General features: G+C 33.2%; 1 protein-coding gene and 1 long non-coding RNA gene across 2 annotated transcripts; one reads left to right on the plus strand and one right to left on the minus strand.

Annotated features, from left to right (window-relative positions):
• The first annotated feature begins 18,548 nt into the window (after positions 1 to 18,548).
• Positions 18,549 to 20,428, plus strand: LOC121210830 (uncharacterized). The gene is made up of 2 exons (XR_005906042.1): positions 18,549 to 19,019; positions 19,984 to 20,428. It is a non-coding gene; the product is annotated as an uncharacterized lncRNA (long non-coding RNA).
• A 2,662-nt stretch (positions 20,429 to 23,090) lies between these two features.
• On the minus strand, positions 23,091 to 24,855 carry LOC107945032 (aureusidin synthase). The gene has a single exon (XM_041082520.1). The coding sequence runs from the start codon at positions 24,840 to 24,842 to the stop codon at positions 23,256 to 23,258; it is 1,587 nt and encodes a 528-aa protein (XP_040938454.1). The 5' UTR covers positions 24,843 to 24,855; the 3' UTR covers positions 23,091 to 23,255.
• Positions 24,856 to 27,357: the final 2,502 nt, after the last annotated feature.

Raw genomic sequence — 27,357 nt, forward strand, 5'->3', positions numbered from 1 at the left:
TAGTTGATGATGATCCCGAATAGGCTAAATTTTGGTTAGAGAATACTACTCGGGTTTTTGAGAAATTATTTTGCACACCAAAAGAATGTCTGAAATGTGCCGTCTCACTGCTAAAAGATACAGTTTACCATTGGTGGAATACTAAAGCTTCAGTTGTTCCGAAAGAAGAAATTACATGGGAGTTCTTTCAGAACGAATTTAAAAAGAAATATATCAGCTAAAGGTTCCTTGATCAGAAAAGAAAAGAATTTCTTGAGCTGAAATAAGGCAACAGATCGGTATCTGAGTATGAAAGAGAATTTGTTCGGTTGAGTAAATATGCTCGAGAATGGGTACAGTCAGAAGCAGAAATGTGCAAACGATTCGAAGAAGGTTGGATGAAGACATTAAGTTACTGATCGAAATTCTTAAAATTTGAGAGTTTGCTACATTGGCAAAGAGAGCTTATAAAGCAGAAGAATTGAGCAAAGAGAAGAAACAGGCTAAGAGGGAAGCTCGAATTTTTAGTAAAAGACCGATGGGAAAATCCCAGTTTTCTGCTCTAAAGAAATTGAAGAAGTACCAGGATCGTTCTACCTCAGCCACTTGGTATTCGGGTAGAGAGCGAGGTTCTCAACGCACTAATCCAAGATCTTCCACTCTATCAATAACTAGTGTTGGCAGTGTTGGTACCCTTAAGCCGAGATGTCAATATTGTAATAAAGTTTATTTTGGAGAATGCCGGTTGAAAAGTGGGGCTTGTTACCGATGCAGTTCTTTCGACCATTTCTTCAGAGATTGTCCAAAAAGGGGTGAAAAAGAAGCTGAACAAATATCGAAGTTGAGTAATCCAGTTTCGAAGGGTAGACCACCTCGACCATCCGGTAATGTCAATGATAGCCGAGGAGTTACGAAAGATACTACAAGCAGACCTGAGGCACGACCACCTACTAGAACATATGCCATTCGTTCTAGAGAAGATGCCTCAGCACCCGATGTTATTACTGGTATATTTTCTTTACTTGACACTGATATTACTGCATTAATTGATCCTGGTTCTACGCATTCATATATATGTATAAAGCTTGCATGTGTTAAAGATTTATCTATTGAACCTATTGAATTTGTGGTTAAGGTATTGAACCCCCTAGGCCAATCTATTTTGGTGGATAAAATTTGTAAAAATTGTCTACTGATGGTAAGAGGTTATTGTTTGCTGGCTGATTTGATGTTATTGCCATTTGATGAATTTGACGTGATATTAGGCATAGATTGGCTAACCCAGCATAATGTAGTAATAAATTGTAGACAGAAATATATTGTGCTAAAATGTTAGAATGGTAAGTCGTTCGGGTTAAACCTGATCAGACAGAGGGGTTATCTGATGTGATTTTAGTGATAGCAACACAGAGGTATGTCAAAAAAGGGTATGATGCTTACTTGGCTTATGTACTCGACACGAAAGTATCTGAGTCAAAGATACAGGCAGTGCTAGTGGTATGTGAATTTTCCGATGTGTTTCTAAAGAAATTACCAGGGTTGCCACCAGAAAGAGAAGTGAAATTTTCTATATATTTGATTCTGGGAACTACTTCGATTTCCATAGCTCCGTACCGAATGGCTCCTAAAGAATTAAATGAGTTAAAGACACAGTTACAAGAACTTGTTGATAAGGGTTTGTTCAACCGAGTCATTCACCTTGGGGTGCTACAGTTTTATTTGTGAAAAAGAATGACGAGTCTTTGAGGCTGTGTATCGACTACCGGCAGCTTAAAAAAGTAACCATAAAGAATAAGTACCCATTACCCTAGATTGATGATTTTTTTGATCAGCTGAAAGGTCTACAGTGTTTTCAAATATTGATCTCTGATCGGGTTACTATCAGCTACGGGTAAAGGAATCAGATGTATCAAAGACAACATTCAGAACTAGTTACGGGCATTATGAGTTTCTGGTTATGCCGTTTGGGCTAACTAATGCACTTGCAGTATTCATGGATTTGATGAACCAGATATTCAGACTGTACTGAGACAGATTTGTGGTAGTATTCATTGATTATATTTTAGTCTATTCTTGAGATAAAATGAGCATGCAGAATATTTGAGAATAGTGTTGCAAATTCTGCGTGAAAAGAAGCTTTATGTTAAATTCAGTAAATGTGAATTTCGGCTCTGAAAAGTGGGTTTCCTTGGACATATTGTATCCGCTGAAGGCATCAAGGTATACCCAAATAAAATCTCAGCTATTATTAATTGGAGTTCACCGAAGACTGTATCTTAAGTTAGAAGTCTCTTGGGTTTAGCTGGTTATTATCGGAGATTTGTACAGGGGTTCTCTATGATAGCTTCTCTAATGACTCGATTATTGGAAAAATATGTAAAGTTCGAATGTACTGATGAATGCCAGTAGAGTTTCAACCGATTGAAAAATCTACTAATGAAAGCACCTGTATTAGTGCAACCTAAACCGGGTAAGGAATTTGTTTTTTATAGTGATGCCCCATTAAATGGTTTAGGTTGTGTCTTGATGCAAGAAGGTAAAGTAATAGCCTGTGCTTCAAGACAACTTAAACCACATGAAAGAACTTACCCAGTACATAATCTTGAATTAGCTGCTATTGTATTTGTGCTGAAGATATGACGGCATTACTTGTACGGTGAGAAATGTCATATTTATACTGATCATAAAAGCCTGAAATATCTGATGACGCAGAAAGATTTGAATTTGAGACAGCGCAGGTGGCTTGAACTTATAAAATACTATGATTTGATTATTGATTACCATCCGGGTAAAGCTAATGTTGTAGCTGATGCTTTGAGCCGAAAATGTTTGTTTGCTTTAAGAGCTATGAATACTCGGTTGTCACTGACTGATGATGGTTCAATCATAGCTAAATTGAGAGCTAAACCTACATTTCTACAGCAAATATGTAAAGCTCAGAAAAATGATGAGAAGTTACAGGTTAAATAGGCACAGTGTGAGTCAGGTATTGATTTAGGGTTTCAGATTGGTTCTGATGGTTGTTTATTATTCATAGCAGAGTTTGTATACTGAATGATACAGAGCTCATACAGAAGTTTCTACACGAGGCTCACAGCGATACTATGTCTGTACATTCGGGGAGTAATAAAATGTATAATGATCTAAAAAAGATGTACTGGTGGCTGAGTATGAAACGTGATATCTCTGAGTTTGTATCAAAGTATTTGGTATGTCAGTAGGTTAAAGCTGAACATGTACCTTCGGGGTTACTTCAGCCAATCACTATACCGGAATAGAAATGGGAAAGAATCACTATGGATTTTGTATCGGGGTTACCGTTGTCTTTGAGGAAAAAAGATGCCATTTGGGTGATTGTTGATCGATTGACAAAGTCAGCGCACTTTATTCTGGTACGTATGGATGATTCTTTAGATAAACTAGCTGAATTGTACAATCTAATATTGTCAGGCTACATGGAGTGTCTGTCTCCATTATATCGGATAGAGATCCCTGATTTACGTCTCGTTTCTGAAACAAATTGCAAGAAGCCCTGAGTACTCAGTTGTATTTTAGCACTGCATTTCATCCTCAGACAGATTGACAATTTTAGCGTGTAATTCAAATATTGGAAGATATGCTCCGATGTAGTACACTAGAGTTTGAAGATAATTGGGAGAGGTATCTACCTTTGATTGAATTTGCTTACAATAATAGTTATCAGGCCAGTATTAAAATGGCTCCGTATTAAGCTTTGTATGGTAGAACATGTAGAACACCGTTATATTGGACAGAGCTCAGTGAAAAGAAGATACATGGGGTTCATTTGATCCGGGAAACAGAAGAAAAAGTGAAGGTTATTCGGGATAGTCTAAAAGCAGCTTCCGATCGTCAAAAATCATATGCCGATTTTAAACGAAAAGAGATTGAATTTCAGGTCGGTAATAAGGTATTCCTGAAATTGTCTCATTGGAAGAAAATTTTTCTATTCGGTCGAAAAGGCAAATTGAGTCAAAGATTTATTGAGCCATATGAAATCATAGAAAGAATTGGACTGGTCGCTTATCAATTGGCATTACCACCGGAACTTGATAGAATCCATAATGTTTTGCATGTTCTATGCTACGACTGTATCGATAGATCCTTCACATGTTATTTTTCCGACAGAAGTAGAGATTCAGCCGGATATGAGTTACAGTGAAAAATCAGTTAAGATTTTGGCTCGGGAGACAAAGGAGCTCAGAAATAAAAAGATAAATTTGGTGAAAGTACTATGGAAAAAGCATGGGATTAAGGAAGCGACAAGGGAACCGGAGGAGAAAATGAGGAATCATTACCTGAACCTCTATACTGGTAAGATTTTCGAGGACAAAAATCCTTAAAAGGGGGGAGAGTTGTATTGGCCTAAATTCAAGGTTATCGAAATAGTGGTTTCGTAACCACAAATCCAATTTAAAGAGAAACTTATTCTAATATTTTTGCATCAATATTGATATGATAGGAAAATCGTATGAAAATATCGATAGAAAAATTTTACCGAATTAGTGGTTAGTTAGAAAAAGAAATTATTGAAGAAATTGGGTAAAAACAAGGTATCAAGACCTTGATCTCGTAAAAATAAGTCAAAATATTTTTATAAATATTTATGAAATTTTAGTAATATGGTATTAAAATTTCGTTAGAAAATTTTTACGTTTGGGTAGTTAATTAAGTAAAAAAGACTAAATTGAAAAGGGTGTAAAAGTTACTAAAAGAATTAAATAGTCAATAGTTAAATGAGGAGGGACATAAATTTCAAATAAGCCCAAAGGAGATATTTTGGGGGGGATAAGCTGAGAAAAATTAGGAGAATTGGTGAAATAAGGGCAAAATAGGAAAATAACAAAATTTACTAAAATAAAAATGGGACCAAATTGGAATATCTAGAATTCTCTTCATATTTCTTCATTATCATCAGCCAAAAACATCCTAAGGGTTTATTCAAGCTGATATTTCATAATTTTCACACCAAGTGAGTTAATCTTTACCTTTTTCTTATAATTTTTGTGTTTTTAAGACTTCTACAACTAGGTCCTACTATTAAATTCATTAGTTTTTGATTTCATGGATGAAATTGAAAGTCACTATGGTTGAGTGCTGTAAGTTTATGATGAAATAGCATGAAATTGAAGTTTTAATCTGTATATGAAATGATTTTATTAGGTAATTTTAATAGAAATTAATTTTTAGGACCTAATTGTGAAAATATTTGGAATTAAAGTCTAGTGCTGAAATTCTGATTCCCAAAGGTTATAAAGTAGTTTAAAGTGATAGAATAAAGTGTTAATTGAGAAAAATCAGCTCAATTGAAAGGCTAATTGAGTAGGGATGAAATTATCATTTATTAAAAGCTTAGGGGAAAAATGGTAATAAACATCTTGCACTAAAACAGTTTTGGACAGCAGCAGTAGACTAACTTTGAAAAATCAGCATAAATTGTGGAAATCAAATTAGAAGATGGAAAAAAAAAATGAAATTAAAGCTTATTGAGTCTAGTTTCTCATAGAAGAAACAGTGAAAGCAATGAAATTATAAATCATGAGATATAATAAATTTTGTGAGACAAGATCAGAATGAATTCATGTTCCCCTGTTCTGATTTTGGAAAATCATCAAAAATTGGAGAAAAATAATTAGGGGTTAAAATTTACATTTTTAAATTATTAATGAGCATATTTTTAAAAGAAACAAATGGAAACATCATCCAAATTTTTTACTAAGAGATAATTAATTTTTAGCAAAGAAAGGTCGAAGTTGTCAGACAGCAGAATAGGGGTAAGTTTGAAGATTTTACTGTACTTATTAGCTGAACCAAAAATTCTGAAAATTTTATGGTAGAAGGTATTTGAGTCTAGTTTCAAAAACATCAAGCGATTTTTAATTTGGAATTCCGTAGCTTGAGATATAAATAATTTAGTGACTTTGAATCAAGTAGACAGCTTTGAATGAACTATAAATAATAGTGGAATTATAGAGAATGTTACATATGAACATAGAATGTATTAAATTGATGATTAAATTTATTTATTTAGATCTAGAAAATTCAAATACGAAGCTAGATCGAGGAAAAGAAAAAGTTTAGGATTAGTAGATTTTTGTATAAAAACAAGTATCGAGGTAAGTTCGTGTAACTTGAATTATATTCTTAAATGCTTGAGATGTATGTTATTGATGTGAATATGATTTGAATGTTCATTGTATGAAAATTGATGAAACATTGATATATTTGATAAAAAAGGGGAAGAAATTCCAGTTGAATGGAAGGAAAATTTGATGGATCTTTGAAAAGGAATTGACGGTAAAAAGGATCTAACACGGATAGGTGATCCTATCCTGATATAGCCCTCCCGTAGAATATGTGTAAAATGGATTTAGCTTAGATGGTTAATCCGAATTAGGGTCTGAATTTAGCCTGGACTGGTAATTCAGATCCAAGCTCATTAGAGTAATTTTCGTTGCAGGGTATTTAGCCTGGACTGGTAATCCCGACAATACTCTATGAGTTTATATTACAGTGGATTAGACAGGACTGGTAATCCCGCTGTAAGGATGAGGTTCGCCGGAGTGTGCTCTCTGAAATGGAAATGTGCGCACATAAATATGAATTGACGGACTTGGAATTGTACACTTAAAGTGTACCTCTGAAAATCCATTGAAATTCTGAGAAATCTAAAGGGATAAATATGGAAAAATAACAAGGGAATGGAAATCATGGTATTGATGAGCTCATCAATCATGGTATATATTACTGGTACAGGGAAATTATTGGACTAACTTGAATGTTGAGTTTGTGCATGTTAGGGTAATAATGCATTGAATGGATATATGAATGTTTAGTGCATTGTATTGAAAATATTAGGTAAGTATAATTGTTGTTACATGAGCTTACTAAGCACAACGTGCTTACCCTGTTTCCTTTTCCCTTATTTTTTAATGTTAAGAGCTAGGAGGTCGGATTCGGTCGGAGACACATCACACTATCAACCTCAAGATTTCAATATATAAAGAAACTTTATTTTGGAAATCAATGGCGTGTATAAGCTAATAAAGTAAATGTTAATGCGAAATGAATGTAAGGTCAGCCATTGGTATGGCTAATAAATCTTGGTTTTGGTATATGATGAGGTTAATAAATATGCATGAATGTATCTTGAAAATATGTTGAATTGGATTGGTTGATGTAGATTGGTCTCGGTTTAAAATTACAGGGAAGTTTAGATAACTATAAATGGGTTATATTGAGTTAAAAAAATTAATTCGTAAACTCCGGTAATGCCTCGTACCCTATTCCGGCAACAAATACTGGTAGAGGGTGTTACAGAGCTCCTCTGTACCTTATGTTTGGTATTTGTGTTAATTTGTTGCTCCGAAATTCATGTCAAATAGGCCTCAAGAATCAGTGCATACATGGTTAATTACGGTTAAGCAAGCCTAAAAAACTTGGTGTTTATACATTAAGAGTACTCCTTCCTTAGTTGATACGAACTCGCCTCGGGAGTGATTTGAGTCGTATTAGTTTCCCGATCGTAAATTGGGTAAGTCTCGGCTCGTTCGAAGAAGGCTGGAACAAAGTAAGGAAATAAGCTCACAAGGGTTTCTAAAGAGGGTTTTAAAATAGTTGAATGGTGTATGGGTTAAAATGGCTAAGGCCGGAGAATGAACCAACAATATTAAGATTGTTGACCCGAGTCTCAAAAATAGCACTTAGATGAATTTCGATTTAGGAAAATAACAAGAACCTTGACCCACTATCAAGAGTGATAGGAACCAAAGGTATAACTTTGAACTTCCATACCAGCAAAGGTGATAAGTTCAGGATAAAAAGGAAAGATAGACGCCACGAGACGAATTCTCGATAAGTCAAATCAGTCCTAAAGTGAATAAAGAGAATTAAAATCTCACTAGAATAAAGAAGTTCATAAAAGTGACAAAGTCTAAAATTCTGTAACCTTTACAACCAGCTTGAAACATCTATTTATAGCTAAAAACTAAGGGATAGCCGAATAAGCACATAAGCATATAAAAGGTCAGTTTTAATCAATTCAAATGATCTGAAAATTTCCATGAAGTTTCCTTGGTGCTTATTTGAAGGTTCCAGCAGTTGGAAATTAAATTTGAGCTGTATAGTTCTAAAAAATTCGACCAAAAGAGTGCATGGTAATGAGTTGGCTGCTTCAATTAGCTGAACAGTCTTGGTGCCTTAATAATTTCAGCTTGGGCACACCGAAAGTCAAAGAAATCATATAGCTGAATATGGTGAATAAGTGTGGCTGATGGTGTTCTCGATGAATGGCTCTTAATGTTTCATAAAAGTCACATGGAGAAGATAAGTAGCAGCAGCTGTATTAATTCACTCAAGGACCTTTTGAGCTACACAAAAAAAACACATGGAAAACTCCAATCAGCAACTTCTTTCTTAAATGTCGTCCATGAACATGCAAGATGCATGCTTCCTCATTAAATGCCTTCCAATGCACCTTGCTTGCTGGTCAGCTGATTTAAGCACCAATTAAATTCGATCCAAGAAATATGAATGCCTGTACATCAAATTAAGTCAGCTTAAGACACATTAAAATTCAGCAGCCTTAAGACAACTTTAATTCGGCTAGACAACTTAATTAACCATCAATGCCATGTTCAGCTGGACAAAACAATTAAATATGTCCTGTTCTTGACACATTAAAGTTATGCGCAAACTATGACAAATTAACTTGCTGTAGCTTAGGACAAATTTAATCCATTAAATTCAGCTGACACATTTAAAACATGTTAAAACTAAGACAAAATAATACGTGCACATTAATTCGGCTAACACACATTAAAATCATGTAGTAACTATGTCACATTACAATAATGCACTAACTTAAACATATTTAAGCTAATTAAATGATTAGAATTTAAACACATTAAAATTCTATTTTATTCCAGCTGAAATAAATTACTAACTTAATAATTTTATTCCAGCTACTAAAATATGCATGAAAATTTAAATATCATGTCCTCAAGCTCAACGAGCTATCATGAAACTGAGTTGAGCTCAAGCGAGCTAGATCGAGCTACATTAATCTCAAGGAATGAGCAAACAAGCTCATTGGGCTGGAATTAAGCTGATTTGAGCTCGTTGAACGGAAATCAAGCTTCATTTTACATTTGGGCCCCTCGAACTTAGGCCATTCTCGATGTTGTGGAGTTGGGTCATAACATGATGAGACCGGGTTCGCATCATTCCCTACCTCTTGAAGAAGATTTGTCCTCAAATCGGGCTACTTGCTCGAGAAAAATGTTTCAAGATCACAAACCCTTTTGTTCATGATCCAGACAAAATCAGTTTCAACATTCTGAGAACCACAAATGGCTCGGAAAGAAAAAAGGTCATTTGCATGCCCTCCCTCTTTAGGAGGGTACCACCTCACATTGTCACCTACAAAAGAATAAAACAAATTAGTGACTCGATGAAGGTTAAACACAAAGGAACCTTCCGAAATTTTATTCACAATTTGAACAAATAAACCAATTCCAGGATCAAAAATAGAAGTCGGACATACCTTTTTCGAATTGGTCTTCATATTCGGCAACAAAGAAGGCATTAGACTCAATCTCAAATTATAATCATCATGCAACAAGAATTTATTCAAAAAAATATGTAGTCCAAACATCATTCGTGCAAAGCATGCATGATCAAATAATCGAAACATCTTACATTCCAATTTGTTATTGAATAAACAATCCAAGAGAAATGTTTTTAAACACTCATAAATCTCGAATCTCATCCGCACATCATTGTTCAAGCAAATTAATTTAATGCAACAACTTAATGAGTGCAAATTTTCATCATAGTGAGAAGTTTCATATGATTCAAGATCTTGCATAATTAAACCTTGCAATTGCCGATTGGTTTTTACCTTACTAACAAACTCACCAACATCACAATTTCCAATGGGAATACTTGCCTTGCCATCTTTTAAGACAAACATGCTATCAACAATCAAAGAATATCAATTGATCACATCAATGGACAGATCCTTTTCAAAACGCAAGTCATGAACAAAGTTGTCAATACGATTCGGATGGAGTAGGTTAAGGAATAAAGAATTCTCACCTTGCTTATTGTTGGGAATAGGGAAATGAAGATCGAGTTTACCTTTTTCAACCAATATAAACCTTCTCTCCTCGGAAATGTAGTGATGACCAAAATTTTTATTTCGATTAACCTGAAATGACGATGAAACACAAAGACAACTTGTGTTTTTCAAAGTGTTGCATTCATAATAATGAAAGAGGCTAATGTCACCATGGACAATGGTCTCAAAGGGACATGCTGATATGTTATTCACACACTGGACGTATGAATCGATACCAGGATCAAAAGTATGAACTGATCTTACCTTTTCGACAGGAAACATGAATTTCATGTACAGCCATATAAAATGAGGAAGGAACGATTTTAAGTTGTAATCAAAATTGCCAAATTTCGTTTCCTTAGTCAAAGACCAGGCATCATACAAATTGTTCACACAAAGTTTAGGGTGCTGGAGTTTCCCACAATACGAACCAAAATAGTAAATTCCAAGTTTGAACGCACAAGTTTGTTTACTTATTCCAAAGTGTAGCAAATGTTTCATTTTTGTCATTAAATCAAACATGCCGATCCAAAAGGATTTGTGCATATACAGAATCAAAATATCTCGCCAGGACAGATTTGCACAAATTCAAGGATGTCACACAAGGCATGAGATGATTCACATAATCACCACAATCAAACAACTTAAACACTTTTCGTGAAAACCCGATTTCACGTGAGATCATATTTGGTGTTTGTCAATCTAATCGAACAACATCAACAGATTTTTCATCACAAAACAAATCAAGAAAAAAAACTTCTCACGTTTCCACTTAGAACAAATTTATCAACCACAAACAAAGAATAATGAGTAATTGTTTCAAAATAAAGAGATCTTTTAAAAACGAAGTCATCGAAAATTTTATCGACAACTTTTAAACCTATTTGCCGTGGCTCGATTGCTAAAGATTCCTTACCTTTAAGCACTTGTGGTTGGATTCCACCTTCAACCTTACCTTTTTCGATCAAATGAAAGCGTCTCACATCAGGGAAGTATTGCAGTTGGAACTTATCACATGATTATTCAAAAACCTGAAAATGAGAAACAGCACAAGGACAACTCACATGTGGATTAGTTGAAACAACACTCACTTTTTCTTATTTTCTCTCATCTCTTCCATTCGTTTCTTTTTCTAACTCACGTTCTTTTTCAACAACACTCACTTCTTGCTCATTTTTCTTTCTTTCTTCATACTCACTCTCTTTTTCAATTTTCTTTTCTTAATCAATTTCTTTTTCTTTTTCAATTCCGTTTTTCTTTTTCTCATTCTCTTTTTGCTCTATTTCACACTCTTTTTCTTTCATTTCTTTTTTTCTTTCAAATTCTTTCTTACATGATTTTTTTATTTTAGTACAAGAAGGAGATAACTTAAGAGATTCAAAATGAGAAACTTTTCGTTGGGAAAGACATGAAGGATCCACGTATGAGATATGATCATCTTTTTGAGATTGAGTCTTCGTGGATGATTAACTTTGCACATATAAAGAATTACTTGGACCTTCTCATTCGACACCGTAATAGGATTCAAACTTAAAGTTTCCTTTGCTTCGTCTCGAATTCCTTGTTGAATAGGAATCATGATATGGATCTCTTCGGGGATGACCTTCCGTGAGTGAAGACTTGGATGCATACGAACCATGTTCACTTCTTCGTTTGGACTTCTCCGCAGAGGAATACTTTGAAGCGTTTGAAGAAAAATTTCTACCTTCTTGTTGGTAGTCTCGAAAGGGTTCAAATTCATGGTTTTTTTCATACCGACTCAACTTCCTTGATGAATAATAACCTCGGTATGAGTCTAACCTCGAGTAATCATCGGATACGTGTCTCTGTGATGATCTTGTCTCCGTCTTTTGATTTGCAGAACTTCGATACGTTTGGGCTTTTTCTTCGATATGTTCCAAACGTTCTCGTATTGGTTTTAGTCATCTTTGGAGCATTTGACCCACCTCATGAATAAATCTTGATATGTTGGGTCTAACAAATCATTATCATAATTACCATTACTTTCGGTATTTTGAAACATGGTGTTTACTTAGGCAAATCTCACACTTTCTCTCAAAAAAAAATATCACAATTTTGGCTCTTACACACTCGAATAATCTCACTACACACTCGTGCATTTTTCATCTCTATTCGCCTCTTTTGATTCACAATGGACTACTTAGACTTAGCAGTCATGGTGTAGAGTCGGCTTACAAAAATGATGTTTGGTTTGGATAGGAAATGTTGTTGGAACAAGGGTAGGCTAGAAAAAAAAAACAAAAGGATAAAAGTGTGGCTGTTTTTTATTACTATTTTCAAATTTTACACTTCAAATATATATTCTTTTCCCTTTTTTTTTGAATTTTTCTTTTTTTTTTGCTAAAATGCAATTCTGGGAATAGAAAAAACTTCGATTCTTACCTTAATTTAACCAGCTCTGATACCATATGATATGAACTCACCTCGGGAGTGATTTGAGTTGTATTAGTTTCCCGATCGTAAATTAGGTAAGTCTTGGCTCGTTCGAAGAAGGCTGGAACAAAGTAAGGAAATAGGCTCACAAGGGTTTCAAAAGAGGGTTTTAAGATAATTGAATGGTGTATGGGTTAAAATGACTAAGGCCAGAGAATGAACCAACAATATTAAGATTGTTGACCCGCTATTAAGAGTGATAGGAACCAAAGGTATAACTTTGAACGCCATACCAACAAAGGTGATAAGTTCGAGATAACAAGGAAAGATAGGCGCCACGAGACGAATTTTCGATAAGTCAAATCAGTCCTAAATGAATAAAGAGAATTGAATTCTCACTAGAATAATAAAGTTCATAAAAGTGACAAAGTCTAAAATTTTGTAACCTTTACAACCAGCTTGAACACCTATTTATAGCTAAAAACTAAGGGATAGTCGAATAGGTACATAAGCATATAAAAGGTCAGCTTTAATCAGCTCAAATGATATGGAAATTTCCATGAAGTTTCCTTGGTGCTTATTTGAAGGTTCCAGCGGCTGGAAATTAAATTTGAGCTGTATAGTTCTAAGAAATTCGACCAAAAGAGTGCATGGTAATGAGTTGGCTGCTTCGGTTAGATAAACAGTCTTGGTGCCTTAATAATTTTAGCTTGGGCACACCAAAAGTCAAAAAAATCATGTAGCTGAATATGGTGAATAAGTGTGGCTGATGGTGTTCTCGATTAGTGGCTCTTAATGTTTCATGAAAGTCACATAGAGAAGATAAATAGCAGCAGCTGTATTAATTCACTCAAGGACCTTTTGAGCTACACGAAAAAACACATGGAAAACTCCAATCAGCAGCTTCTTTCTTAAATTCCGTCCATGAACATGCAAGATGCATGCTTCCTCATTAAATGCCGTCCAATGCACCTTACTTGCTGGTCAGCTGAATTAAACACCAATTAAATTCGGTCCAAGCAATATGAAAGCCTGCACATCAAATTAAGTCAGCTCAAGACACATTAAAATTCGGTAGCCTTAAGACTACTTTAATTCAGCTAGACAGCTTAATTAACAATCAATGCCATGTTCAACTGGACAAAACAATTAAATATGTCCTATTCTTGACACATTAAAGTTATGCACAAACTAAGACAAATTAACTTGCTGTAGCTAGGACAAATTTAATCCATTAAATTCAGCTGACACATTTAAAACATGTTAAAACTAAGACAAAATAATACGTGCACATTAATTCGGCTAACACACATTAAAATCATGTAGTAACTATGTCACATTACAATAATGCACTAACTTAAACATATTTAAGCTAATTAAATGATCAGAATTTAAACACATTAAAATTCTATTTTATTCCGGCTGAACTAAATTACTGACTTAATAATTTTATTCCAGCTACTAAAATATGCATGAAAATTTAAATATCATGTCCTCAAGCTCAATGAGCTATCATGAAGCTGAGTTGAGCTCAAGCGAGCTAGATCGAGCTACATTAATCTCAAGGAATGAGCAAACAAGCTCACTAAGCTGGAATTAAGCTGATTTGAGCTCATTGAACAAAAATCAAACTTCATTTTACATATTGGCCCCTCGAGCTTAGGCCATTCTTGATGTTGTGGAGTTGGGTCGTAACATGATGAGACTGGTTTTGCATCATTAGTGCACAAGTTCCATATCCAAATGAATGTAAGGAAGTATCGGAGAGGTGTTGTATATAATGATAAAGAAGATACATGATAATATGATTTGCCTTCAGTATGGGACTTGTTGCAAACCGTGACCGGTGAAAACCGAACCTTGCCGGAGGACACTTATGTGTTCATACAAGAAGGGGAGTTAAGATGATACGGAGATGATATTGTTATATAGCTTAGATGAGTGGATTTGAAGATACAAGAAAATTTGGTTCTTCAAGAACCGGGGATAAAAAGCTAACACAAGGAAGGGAGTATGTAGAAAAAAAATAGTGTATAGGGTATTGCATGCTGCATGAAAGCATTAGCACTAAACTCGTCTATCGTAAATGGCAATCCACATAAGTGGCATATTCGTGGAATAGATGTGCCTGTGATTCTCCTATATGAGTATAGAAACAACGTTGTTCGCCAATCAACTAAGTTGATTTGTGGTATCATCTGCTAGTTGATCTGTAAGCCATAGTAATGTATCGGCCAACCATGGTGAATTAATTGAGTCCTTTTTTCTTTAATGTCCGATAGTAATTAAGGTGAGATTGTTTTCCCCAGAACTCACTAAGTTCTTATGAACTTACCCAATTTCTTCTTCCTTTAAAGTTTTTAGGTTAAGCATGGTGATTAAAGGGACGTAGCCAAACTTGCGACCATTTGTGAGCCTTTTTAATTTTTGAGGTTAACATGTATTTGCTACGGGTGTTAGGTCACTTATTAGAAACCACCAAGCTGAAGGTTTTTAATCTGTATTGAATGATATTTTGAAAACTACGAATGTTGAATGGAAGCCTTGACGACTTAACAAGATTTATGATTCATTGATGTTAATTAAGTAGGCACAAGAGGGTTATGCTGTGCACCCTTAATGCAGCGGATCTTTTATTCAAAATTTTGCTTCCAAATATAAATAAACTTAAACTAAAGGAGTACCACTTTGGAAAAAGGGGTATCAACAAAAAAAGATAATGTTCTTTTCTAGATAGAAAAGCTAATAGACGTGTTCTCAAATCGAGTCAACCTGTGACGCTCCATACCCGAATTTGGAGGTCGAGTTGGGAGTAGGGTGTCACATTTTTATAAATAAGTTATTGAAAAAAAATTATAACATTTTTTTATAAATAACAATATTATTTTTATAATATATAACATTGATACATAAATAAGTTATGTATGTAGTTGGCCATAAATTTTTATAAATAAATATATTATAACACTTTTATAACATGTAAATTACTTTTTATAATAATTTTTTTACCATAATATTTAAAACATGTAAATATACAAATTATTTTTATAATATTTTTAGGATTTATAATATAAGAATTTTTTTACATAACCATCACAAATACTCATACGTGTTCATGCTTATAATATAATTTTTATAACTTGTATAAAATATATTCTTTTAAAAATTGGATTTGGGAGTAATTACTTGAGTAATTACTCCAACTCTCCCCTCTCCTTTAAGAATTGGAATGTGTAATTGGAGCACTCCAATTACACTAAGTTCGGTGAGTCTCATCAATTACAATGGTTACCCAAACATGTTACCCTTGTGTAGTTACAAACAATTACACGTAGATCCATTTACTAGGTGGCTTTCCAAACACTACCTAAATATTTATATTTTTCGTATATTTAGAATTTAGTCTCCATATTTTTATTTTTAGGAATTTAGTCCATTTACTTTTCAAATTTAAAATTCAGGTCTATTTGTTAACACTTGTTTGTTTAATTTGTTGGGTGACAATTTGAATTTTTTTCTTTTAAAAAATACTCATTTGGTGTCTATGTAACAAAAAACGATATAGTAATTAATCTAAATTTAACAGAGAATTTTAATAGTGTTAACAATTCTTTAAAATTCAAATAAACATTTTAATTAGAATGAAATAGTTAAATTAACTAATAAAAAAATTGAGGTATCAAATTATGTCAAAATTAAAATATAAATATCATATCTAAATTTGAACAAAACATAGGGATCAAAATTCAAATTTAACAAATCTTATATAACCTAAAAAAATTTAAAAATAAATTTAGCCATTAATTTAGCATCTAAAAAAATGAACAAATGTCATGAAGGAAGGTGTTAGGGTCTTCCTTATAGATATACTAATATGGATGCGTTTGGTTAATTATTTATTTGTGTCAAATTTTAGAATACAAATTTGAAGGTTAAAATATACTCTAAGTCATATGCACTTTGTGTAGTTGAAATTTAGTTTCGCTACTTTTATTTTTAGAAATATATTTATCTACTTCTCGAATTTAAAAATTTAGGTACAATATTTACCATCATTAAAATTTTTCTATTTAATTTTATGATATGACATTTTAAAATTTAAAAAAAAACTTAATAGTCATAAAACAATAAAAGTAACCTTGAATATACTTATTAGGATTTTTTCTTAAAAACTTTCATTTGAAATCATCATTATAAAATAACTTTTTATTGGAATATGGTTTTTAAAGAAAAATTGATAGTGATTATTTTGATTGAAAAAGTTTATAATATTAATAATTTATACTAACTGATGATATCATAAAATTATATATAATCATGTAATATTTTAACTGAAAAATTAAAACTATTACTTACTTAAACTAATTAATAATATTATAAAAATATAAGAATCAAATTATATTAACAATTAAATGTTAAGCAGATAAAATATGAATACTGAAATTTAGTTGTTTTATAAAATGAAACAAAAAGAAAAAGAAATGAAATGAAGCATAATGGGTGAGTATGCCAATGTCATGGAAGCAATGTCTTTTGGATTTATGCATAGGTATATAGATAGTAGTAAAGATCTTAAAAATGAGTTCAGGCTAGTGTCACGGGCTAAAGTGTAAAGCTCGTGACCATGGCGCAAGATGTACCCTATGGAGATCTATCGATTAGATGAGAATCATTTAGCCTACGAGAACTGGCCCGATTCAAAGAACTGTTGGAGAAGCCTGTCAGATTAAAGCCTAGTTGGCCCAATAATGAAAATATGGCAACATAGGCTGTTTTTAGTAAATATAGGAATCATATCTTGTAGATTTAATTTGATATGGTTTATCTTGTAAATCCCATGATTTAAGGGATAGGCTAATCTCGTTCGTCAATGTAACTTAATCTTAAGAGTAATAGAATTCTTGGAGAGCATTTACTCAAATACCTCTCATGCATTCTTTCTGTGGCTTTCTGTTATTCTTTTGTGGCTTTTTGGTATAAATTGCTTCCATTATACAAATTGGTGTCTTGGAGAAATTCTAAAGGAATCCTCACTTGTAGTGTTTAGGTTGACTTAGGCGAGTTTGGTACGAACGGATCGCCTAAGGCCGCACGAATCGCGAGACGAAAGATCTAGCCCTATGACACTAGGACATTGAATTATTAAATGCCTTTCTCAAACGGCTCAAATCATAGAGATTGGGGCTCGACTTGGGCTTTAGACAACATTTTTATCATCCTAATCACTACATAATATTTATAAAAGGATTTCTACCAAAAATATTATTTATAAGAGAATTATAATTTTTATTTTTATTTTTATTTTTAAAAATTTAGTTTTTTTTATTTTTATTTAAAATTATTCTGTTGAATTCATTAATTTGCCATTTTGAAATAAAATTTTGAAATAAAATAAAAACTCATTTAGTAGTTATGTAAAAAACTATTGTAATAAACTTAAATTTAATAAAAGAATTCTAAGGACATTGATAATTGAACTTACATTTTTTAATAAAAAAGATAAATTAAAATTTTTAAAATAAAAATAAATGACTAAATTTCAAATAAAAAAAATATAAAAACTTAAAATATATTTTGATAATTGAAATAAATAAGTTGTTGAATTGGCTTTTCATTTGAATTTTAAAAACATATATTGTGATGGATTTTGTTATCATCATTGATTGATGTGTATATAGAATGGCTAATCATTCTTTATCCATCAGTTAATAAAAAGGATAAAGTATTACTTCACTAAACCCCTAATAAAATTACAATTTCTCACCAAATAAATCGTATCCATTACATCTCTCCTCAACTTACTCTTAATTTTAAAGGCTAAATGCTACTTTATAGGGTTATTATTTGATCACCAAAAAATATCTGATAGAAAGTTAAAATTTTGATTAATTTTTAAATAAAATGTTACTAAATTTGTAATTTCTTACTTAAATTTTATTATGGTCATAATTGGAATGTCGAAGTTCAAAAATAAGCAAATACAAACTAAATTGATGCGTAAAGCAAATTTGGGGCTGAAGTAAAAATTTAGAATAGTTTAGGCTGCTGAAAAAAAAATCAAATGGTAGACTTTGAAGGATTCAAATATTTCGTTTAACAAAAATCTTAGAAAAATCCGATTCTTACTTAAGCATTGGTTAGTGCTTAATTATTACCAAGAATTTAGGCATAAATTGTGAGACTTGGTTCCTTCAAAATTAGGGTCCGTTCTTCAACCCGGCTGAGATGAGCTTTTAGTTAAAAAAGCGCTTTTCATTAAAAAGCAAAGGAGAACGCATTTCATTTTGAGAGCAAAAGGACAGCTTCTTAAAAGGACTTCTCGGCAGATGAGAAGTAGATTTTTTTAGCTTTTCAACCAAAAAGTCCTTTTGCCTGGTTACTTTACCATTTTAGCCACACCGACGCTGGTTCCCTCTGCTGCTAAACTTCTCTCTGCTCTTTGCTCTTTGCTGGTTCCCTCTGCTGCTACACTGTTCTCTGCCCTCTGCTGCTACACTGCCCTTTGCTGGTGAGTTTATCTTTTTCTTCTCTTCTTCTCTTCTTTTGTATATTGATTGATTTTGTATGGGATTGACTTTTTCTATTGGTTAGAACCTAATAATAAAAATAAAGTAAAAATTCATTTAAAGGTTAAAAGCTTTAAAATCACTAAATCTTATAAGAGCCAAACGTGTTAAAAACATTAATTAAAAATAAAAAATAATTTTTATAATAATACAATCGTGTCAATATCTAATTATAAATATTTAATTTTTATATTTAAATATTTAAATATAGTTTATATATTCTAATTAAATTTTATAAATAATTAATATTAATTACTTAGAAATATTTAAAATTAATATTATATATTAAAATATTAACAATAAGTTATAATAATTTATTTTTTATATTTTTGCTAAAATATCATAATATTAACTAATTTGAACATTATTTAAATACATATTTGCTACTTTATAATCTCATGTCTAAAATGGACATTTTATTCTTCAAAAGCACTTTTTGACAGCAATGCCAAACACTCAAAATTCTCAAAAGCACTTCTCAAAAGCACTTCTGAAAAGCACTTCTCAAAAGCACTTCTCAAAAGCAATGAAGAACTGGCCCTTAGTATAAAAAGAGGTGTAACTGGGCATTGGCTGGAGTTGAGAATTTATTTTAGAATTTGCGTCCATAATATCTTGAAGTTTGCTGCCTTATTCTTTTTCTTTTTATATTTTGGTGAAATTCCCCCTCAAGTCCCTTTCATTTACTTTCAAAACCTTGCATTCTATCTAAACTCTCAAAATTTCATCAAGCATGACCAAATTCATGTTCAACTAATCCCCGCTTAGCTTTAGGCAGATAATCAATCCAACTGAGAATCTTGAGAAATTAACCTGCACTAAAAATCTTTAACACGGTATTCATTATCTCTCCAGAATATGGGACAAGTATAACTGTCTATTTAAGTTAATTCAATTTTAACTCAGAAAGAGCTTGTTGGGTTGTCAATTGTTTGACGTACAATTGGGAAAACGGATCAGTCAACTACCACATTCAAGTTCCCGCAAACAAATTGGCATGTCCAGGTGGAGAAGGCCAGTTGGATTCCATCAAGGGAGATAATGATCAGATTTTAATGACCCACGCGGTTGATGCCATTGATTCGACTTGAGCTCTTCTAGATTGCAAGGCTTTCAAGGTCTTAAATTGTGGACACGTGTTACGCGGTTAGACAGTTGGTAAGGATTGGCTTGTAGGGCATCCCAAAATCAACTACACAAGTAAGAGTTGGCGATTAAGGCGTCCTTAATTCATCTTTGAGGGTTGATTCTAGTTTGGAATATATCGAGTCTAAGGCTAAAAATTTACATATTTGATTATCTAATTTAATTTTATTTTTCACATTTATAATTCAACTATTATTTTGTTCTATTTATTTCTATTTTTTTTATCTTTAATCAACTAAAACCCCTTTGTTTTATTTTCAGCACAACACGTTACAAGTCATGGGCACAATTGCTGGCACAACGTTAAAATCTGGTCACGCAAAAACAATATTAAGAATCCTAGTCCCTGTTGGATCGACCCTGGTTCTTTATACTATTGTTTAGTTTAGCAATCACGGTTCAGTCTATGAACTAATACGAACAAATACGAATACGCGGTTATCCACCCAAGCCACACTAGAATGCTCAATCGAGCTAATCCAACGAAGAACATGCCTAGGCACTAAGTGCCTATCCCGAAGGCTAACATCCCTGAAAAAACACGACTAGGTATCAAGTGCCAGGCCGGTAGCCTCACATCCTCTCCAAAAACATGCCAGAATCACTATAAATATAACTCGATAATCCGCAACAAATACTGGATTTCGATATATTCAATATATAATATCATGTCATATATCATCATCTCTTCAATATCAATCCTGTACAACACGCAAAATAACAGGCTGAATGAAATTTTAATTTTTTATAGTCTATATTTTTATAATTTTTAAAAGATTAAATTGAATTTTTTATAATTTTAGAGGAGCTAAAATATAATTTTATCTTTATTAATTTAAAATTTTTAAAAAAATTTAAAAATCTAAATAATAATTTTTTATTTTAGGGTCGAGGGCTTTGCCTCTAGATTCACCTCTGAATTTAACCGTATAGTGTAATATACAGTGTGAAGCTTCATGCGATTGACTTACATATAATACTATAAGATCCAAAATTACTTTTGTGAATATTATGAGTTTACCACAATGTGGAGGGACCATTTATTTTATCTTAATTAACTTGTGTAGTGTCGTATGCCACACAAAACTTCATGTGACTTACATACATGTAACACTGCCGCATTTTTTCGATAACAGTCAAGGGTGGCGGTGGGGGATGCAGACAGCCCCTAAAATGGATAAAATGCGTTTTAGACCCTAAGAAATCTATTGAATTATAAATTAATAAGTTGTATTTCAACTCTTACAAAAATATAAAACTTAATTTCATTCTTAAATTATTAAAAAGATAAATTGAAGGATTCAGTAAACCTAGCCAATTCTTAAAATAAAAATGAATCCAATTGTATTTATGGGTAGGTAGGTGTGAGGGAGTAAAGAAAGTGGTACTCCTCTTGGCCCTAAAAACCATCGGTAGAGACATCTTGGTGATGAATTGAGAGCCACATAACGTAATTTAAAATGTCTAAATTGCAGTTGAGTTCAACATAAATTCACCCTTTTAACTTGTTCCACCCTAATTTCTGTATTGTTTATGGATTTAATTGGCTGCTGATATAAATTGATAGTAAATTTATGTTTTAGTCCTTGAATTATTTGAAAATTTTCATTTAAATTATTCACTGTTAAAATCGTTGTTGTATGATTTTTTGTATTCAAACTAGTTGCACCAATTGAAAGCTCTCATTTCGCTTCTCTTCTACAATTCCGTTTTTTTTTCATGAATCAACTTTGAATGTCACAAATCTGTTAACCAAAATTCAAACAACTTTCTTTTATGATCTCCAACACATACTGCAGTGGTGGAGCTAGGGATGGCGAGGCCCCTAACCCTCCTAAATTGGAAAATTTTTCATTTAGGCCCATTTATAATTTTAAAATTTTAAATGAGGAATGGTAAAATTGCTCTCTGGCCCTCAAAATGATAAAAATTAAAAGATATAAGCTATTAAAATTAAGAGATTGTATTTTTACCATCATAAAAATATAAACTTAATTTCACCCCTCCAAAAAAAAAGGCTTGACTCTTGACTGTCTGTTAGGTTGACTTGGTTCTAAAGTATGTTCTAGTCATTGATGGGTACTAATCCATCGTATCGATCATCGAATCATCGCTTAAAGCTCATTAGGTGAACTTAAAAAAAAAACTTAACTCTCAATGAGTTAAATAAAAAATCCTGAATAGTTTAGTGATTTAAATGAAGACTTTCGAATAGTTTAATGACCATTTTGTGACATTTTGAAGTTGAGTGATCAAAACGTAATCTTATCACAAAATAACAAAAGATGATAAAAATGTTATGTTTTTTTTAGAATTTTATATTTATCATATTTTTTTAGCAATATATTTATCATAATTAATCACAATAATATTTATTATTTTTATAACTGAAATTTCTTATACACATGGATTAAAATAATACAACATAATAAGGTAAAGAAAAATATTTAATGCATTGTTAGTGCATAAGTTCCATACACTATCAAATGAATAATAATATAATACATCATCATAAAATAAAATTAAAAATAATGGATGATTTATAAATAAATTTTAATAACTTTATTTAAACATAATTAAATAATAATTAATTATAAATAAATTATAAAACCTTAAACTCTAAATTTGATAACCTAAACACTAAACTCAAGATCTTAACCTCTTAAGCTCAAGTTTCTAAATTCAAGAGTTATTAATATTTATTTATGATGATTATGATTATTTAATTATTTTAAATAAAATTATTAGTAATTATTGAAAAGTCTTTTACTATTTTTTTGAATATAATGATTTATTTATTATGTTATTATTTATTGGTAATACATAAAATTTATGCAAGACAATATAAAAAGTAAAAAGTAATTTTTTAAAAAGATAAAAACTAGAAAATAATTTTAATATAATATGTCCCATCCCATGATTATTATTTTAAGTGCAAAAGGGTGATCATGAAAAAAATAATGATGACTCTTGAAAAGATTTTAAAAGAAATAAGCAAGAAAAACAAAACTTAATCGAGAAATATATAAAAATTATTTGATGTACTGCATTCGAACCCCTCCAATTGTTACGTTGCTGCAACTTGGTGTTGTTGGTAACAATGTTACCCATATGCTTTCATCTTCATCGGCTTCCAAATCTTCCAGCAGTTCCGACACTCCAAGTTTAAGGTCAATTTTCCTCTTCCCGGCTCCGCCGCCCGGAATGTGAGCGAAGGTCCCTGCAAATTCCCTGAACTTTGGGCTGATCTTGAACTGATCAATCAAGTTTACATACACATCAAACTTAACATATGCATCTCCCTTCACTTCAATCCCGTGCACAACTATGACCTTTTCCTCTTCTTTCTCCTTCTTCCTCCAATGGTTCCTAACCTTTACTGTCAAGCTAGCGTCCAGAGCTCGACCATGAGTATCCAACTCGGAGGACGAAACATGGGTCCTTGACAACATTTCTAATTTATGCTTCTCTTTCGTTTTCAACATTTGACGAGCTAGTTTTGGTGGGTAAGAAGGCTTTGGACGCATATTCAACCACGGACGGTGAACCTGTTCATAAGAATAACCCAGTTTGATTGTATCCACAACATCACCGACTTTAACCCTCACGAGCCTCAAATTCTCATCATAGAAGTAAAAGAAAGAGTCGAGCCAATCTGGATCTTTGATATCCAATTGTTGTTTATGAGCTTCCCTCCAAACTTCCCATAGACGATCTATGTTTGCATGGTGTGCGTAGAAAATAGGGTCCTTTGCTACAGAGTAAAACTTACCCATATCTTCCCTTCCAGGGTTTAAGCTGCTCCCAATCCATGTGTGCAAAGCGTTGTGAGGGGCAAGCTCTATTGTGCCAGGTCCATTACAGTAACCTTCCTTTCCAGCTTTATATGTACACCCCATGAACAGTTCGGTCTTTCTTGCTCCAGACACCATTTGGTTATACATAAATGCAAGATTTAAATCTATTTGATCTTCAGGGCTTAGATTTGTGTCCGAAACATAGTTTAAATCCGCCGTTTGTGGTGGAAGATGAGAAACGTCGCGCATTGTATGATAAAAAGATGAACTGTTGTTGGTGTACATATCGGGTATTACCATCCCTTGAGGGATGTCCCAAGCCCAATATGGCAAAGCAAATGTTTCGTCTCCGATGAGACTACCGAGGATACGTTCGTGGAAGTATATCATCATTCGATGCCAAGGGAAAAAAAACCATGTGCGGTGGATACTGAGCGGAGCATTGGAGTTTTGTTGGTCGTAGGCTCCGGTGCAGAAGAGACAGTGCAAGTTTGCCTGACGGGAGAAGCTTCGAGGGTCATGGTGTGGTAGCGACTTCATTATGGACAAGGCCTTGTCATATTTAGCGATGTAGTCGGCATCGACAGCATGGACTGGGCGGCGGATTCTTAATGGGGACTGGGGATCGGGAAACTGGAAATCAACGAAGGGCAGCGGTGATTGGAATCCTGGTGGGCAACAATCAACAAGAAGATCCGTACGACCATAAGATGGATGGCAAGATGTCATGTTTGGTCCTACAGATTTAGTCTCTCTTTTACTCTCTTCAGTGATCACCCCGTGCTTGCCCAAACTCCATCCTTCAAGCTTGCCTAGAATCATCTTTGTTAAATCCCTGCATGAACAATGCCTCATTATCTAATTCACTAATAATGCATAGAGTGGATATAAAAATTAAAAAAAAAACAGTATAAACCCAAAATAATATTCAAATTAAGTGACGTGGAAATAAAGAAAATATGAGTATATTGCAAATTAACTGAACCTACCCTGCAAATGGGTATTGAACTTGTTAGGATCGTCCCGATTAAGCAACGAATAAGTAAAAATAGTAGAAGAAATTGAAAAGATGAACACAAAAATTTAACGTGAAAAAACCCCTCAAAAGAGGATAAAAAACCACGGGCAAAGATAATTTTACTATAATGGCAAAAGAATGAAGAGTACAAAAGATGGAGATAAAAACTAAACCCCGAAAACCCGAAAAACAAAGAACCCTCAAACGTAAACACAAAATTCTCTGAATGTGGTATGAGTTCTAATCTAATGGGTGTCTCTTTATTCTAAGATTGTAAAGGAGCCTATTTATAGGCTAAATTAGTAAGTCAAATAAACTATACTAATAAATGCTAAATATATTATACTAATAAATACTAAATCTTCTAGAAAGAAAATATATTTTTGTTTAACTTGACTTGCAAGCAATCTCTTAGAATTTGGGTCACATAATTCTAACAATCTCCACCTTGACACGAATTCTTTCAATGCCATCTTTGCCAAAACCCGCCACGGGCCTATCTTGAACTATGCAGGGAATTAACTGAGTCGAATCTATGCTTAGAAGCTGGAAGACTTCTAGCCTTCGACTTGTGCATTGCCAAATCAAAACTAACCCGGGTCTGATTTTTACGAATACAGTGCCCTAACTTTTCAAAACCTGCATCCAAAGAGAACCTCTCTTCAACGAAACGGTCATACCTTTTTCCCTCCTATGACCAAGTTGCCTCCGCTTCAAATGAGTTGACTTTGACTCCGTAACGGACGAGGGACGTCCGATTTCACCGGTCACTGTAGAACCTTCCAGAATATAAAGACTGCCGGTTCTTTTACCTTTTAACAAAACGAGAGCTCCACGAGATACTTTAATGTTGCTCAACTCGATGTTGATTCTGCATCCTTTCAAGTCTAAAATACTCAAGGAGATGAGATTCTTTCGTAAATCAGGTACATACCTGACATCTGAGAGTGTCCTAATCGTCCCATTGTGTATCCTAATTTTAACAGAACCAATACCGATTATTTTACTAGATGAATTGTTTCCCATGTGCACAACTCCACCTTCAACTGAACTGTATGTGGAGAACCATTCTCTATTGGGACACATGTGGAAAGAACATCCTGAATCTAGGATCCACTCAGACGTAAGCTTGGAGTTATCGCTCGTTGACACTAACAAGAAATCATCACCGCCTTCATCGACCAAATTAGCACCAGCTACATCTTCCTCGTTACTCTCAGCAGCTCTTTTATTTCGCAGTTTATAACAATCTGCTTTGACGTGACCTAACTTTTTGCAATAGCGACACCTTTTGTCTCGTTTCTTTGATGCTACCAAAACGGAAGCTTGTCTATCTACTTTGCTATTCAAATCAAACTCATTGTCGAGTTTGTCTCTACTCAACAAATGACCCTTCACATCTTCGAACAAGAGTTTGTCTCTGCCATAAATCAGGGTCTCCCTGAAAGACTTGTATGAAGAGGGTAAAGAGCACAATAATAGCATAGCTTGATCTTCATCGTCAATATGAACCTCAACGTTCTTTAAATCATTTAAAAGAGTAATGAATTGACTGATGTGATCTTTAAGAAGCTCACCTTCGTTCATGCGAAACGTAAATAAACGTTGTTTCAACACTAAACGGTTAGCCAGAGACTTAGTCGCATAAAGAGTTTCTAACCTTTTCCACAAGGTGAATGAGGTCTTCTCCATTAATACCTCCTGCAATACTGTATTCGCGAGGCACAACTGGATTGCAGACAAAGCCTTTTCATCAAGCTCTTCCCATTCTGTTTGATTTAGATTCTTAGGCTTTTTCCCTGTAACAACCTTTTTCAAGCCATTTTGAACTAGAATTGCCATCATCCGAACTTGCCACAAATTGAAATTTGTCTCACCATCGAACTTCTCAATTTCAAACCTTGTTGCTGCCATCTCTGACCGGACTGATCTATGAAAGTTAAACTAGCTCTGATACCACTTGTTAGGATCTTCCCGATTAAGCAACGAATAAGTAAAAATAGTAGAAGAAATTGAGAAGATGAACACAAAAATTTAACGTGGAAAAACCCCTCAAAAGAGGATAAAAAACCACGGGTAAAGATAATTTTACTATAATGGCAAAAGAATGAAGAGTACAAAAGATGGAGATAAAAACTAAATCCCGAAAACCCGAAAAACAAAGAACCCTCAAACGTAAACACAAAATTCTCTGAATGTGTTATGAGTTCTAATCTAATGGGTGTCTCTTTATTCTAAGATTGTAAAGGAGCCTATTTATAGGCTAAATTAGTAAGTCAAATAAACTATACTAATAAATGCTAAATATATTATACTAAT

The sequence above is a fragment of the Gossypium hirsutum genome, chromosome A12 (genome assembly GCF_007990345.1).
Source record: "Gossypium hirsutum isolate 1008001.06 chromosome A12, Gossypium_hirsutum_v2.1, whole genome shotgun sequence".
Lineage (NCBI taxonomy): Eukaryota > Viridiplantae > Streptophyta > Magnoliopsida > Malvales > Malvaceae > Gossypium > Gossypium hirsutum.

What these genes read in the sequence shown, in the direction of transcription:
- LOC107945032 (XM_041082520.1), bottom strand. Translation starts at nt 24,842, where the DNA reads ATGATTCTAGGCAAGCTTGAAGGATGGAGTTTGGGCAAGCACGGGGTG.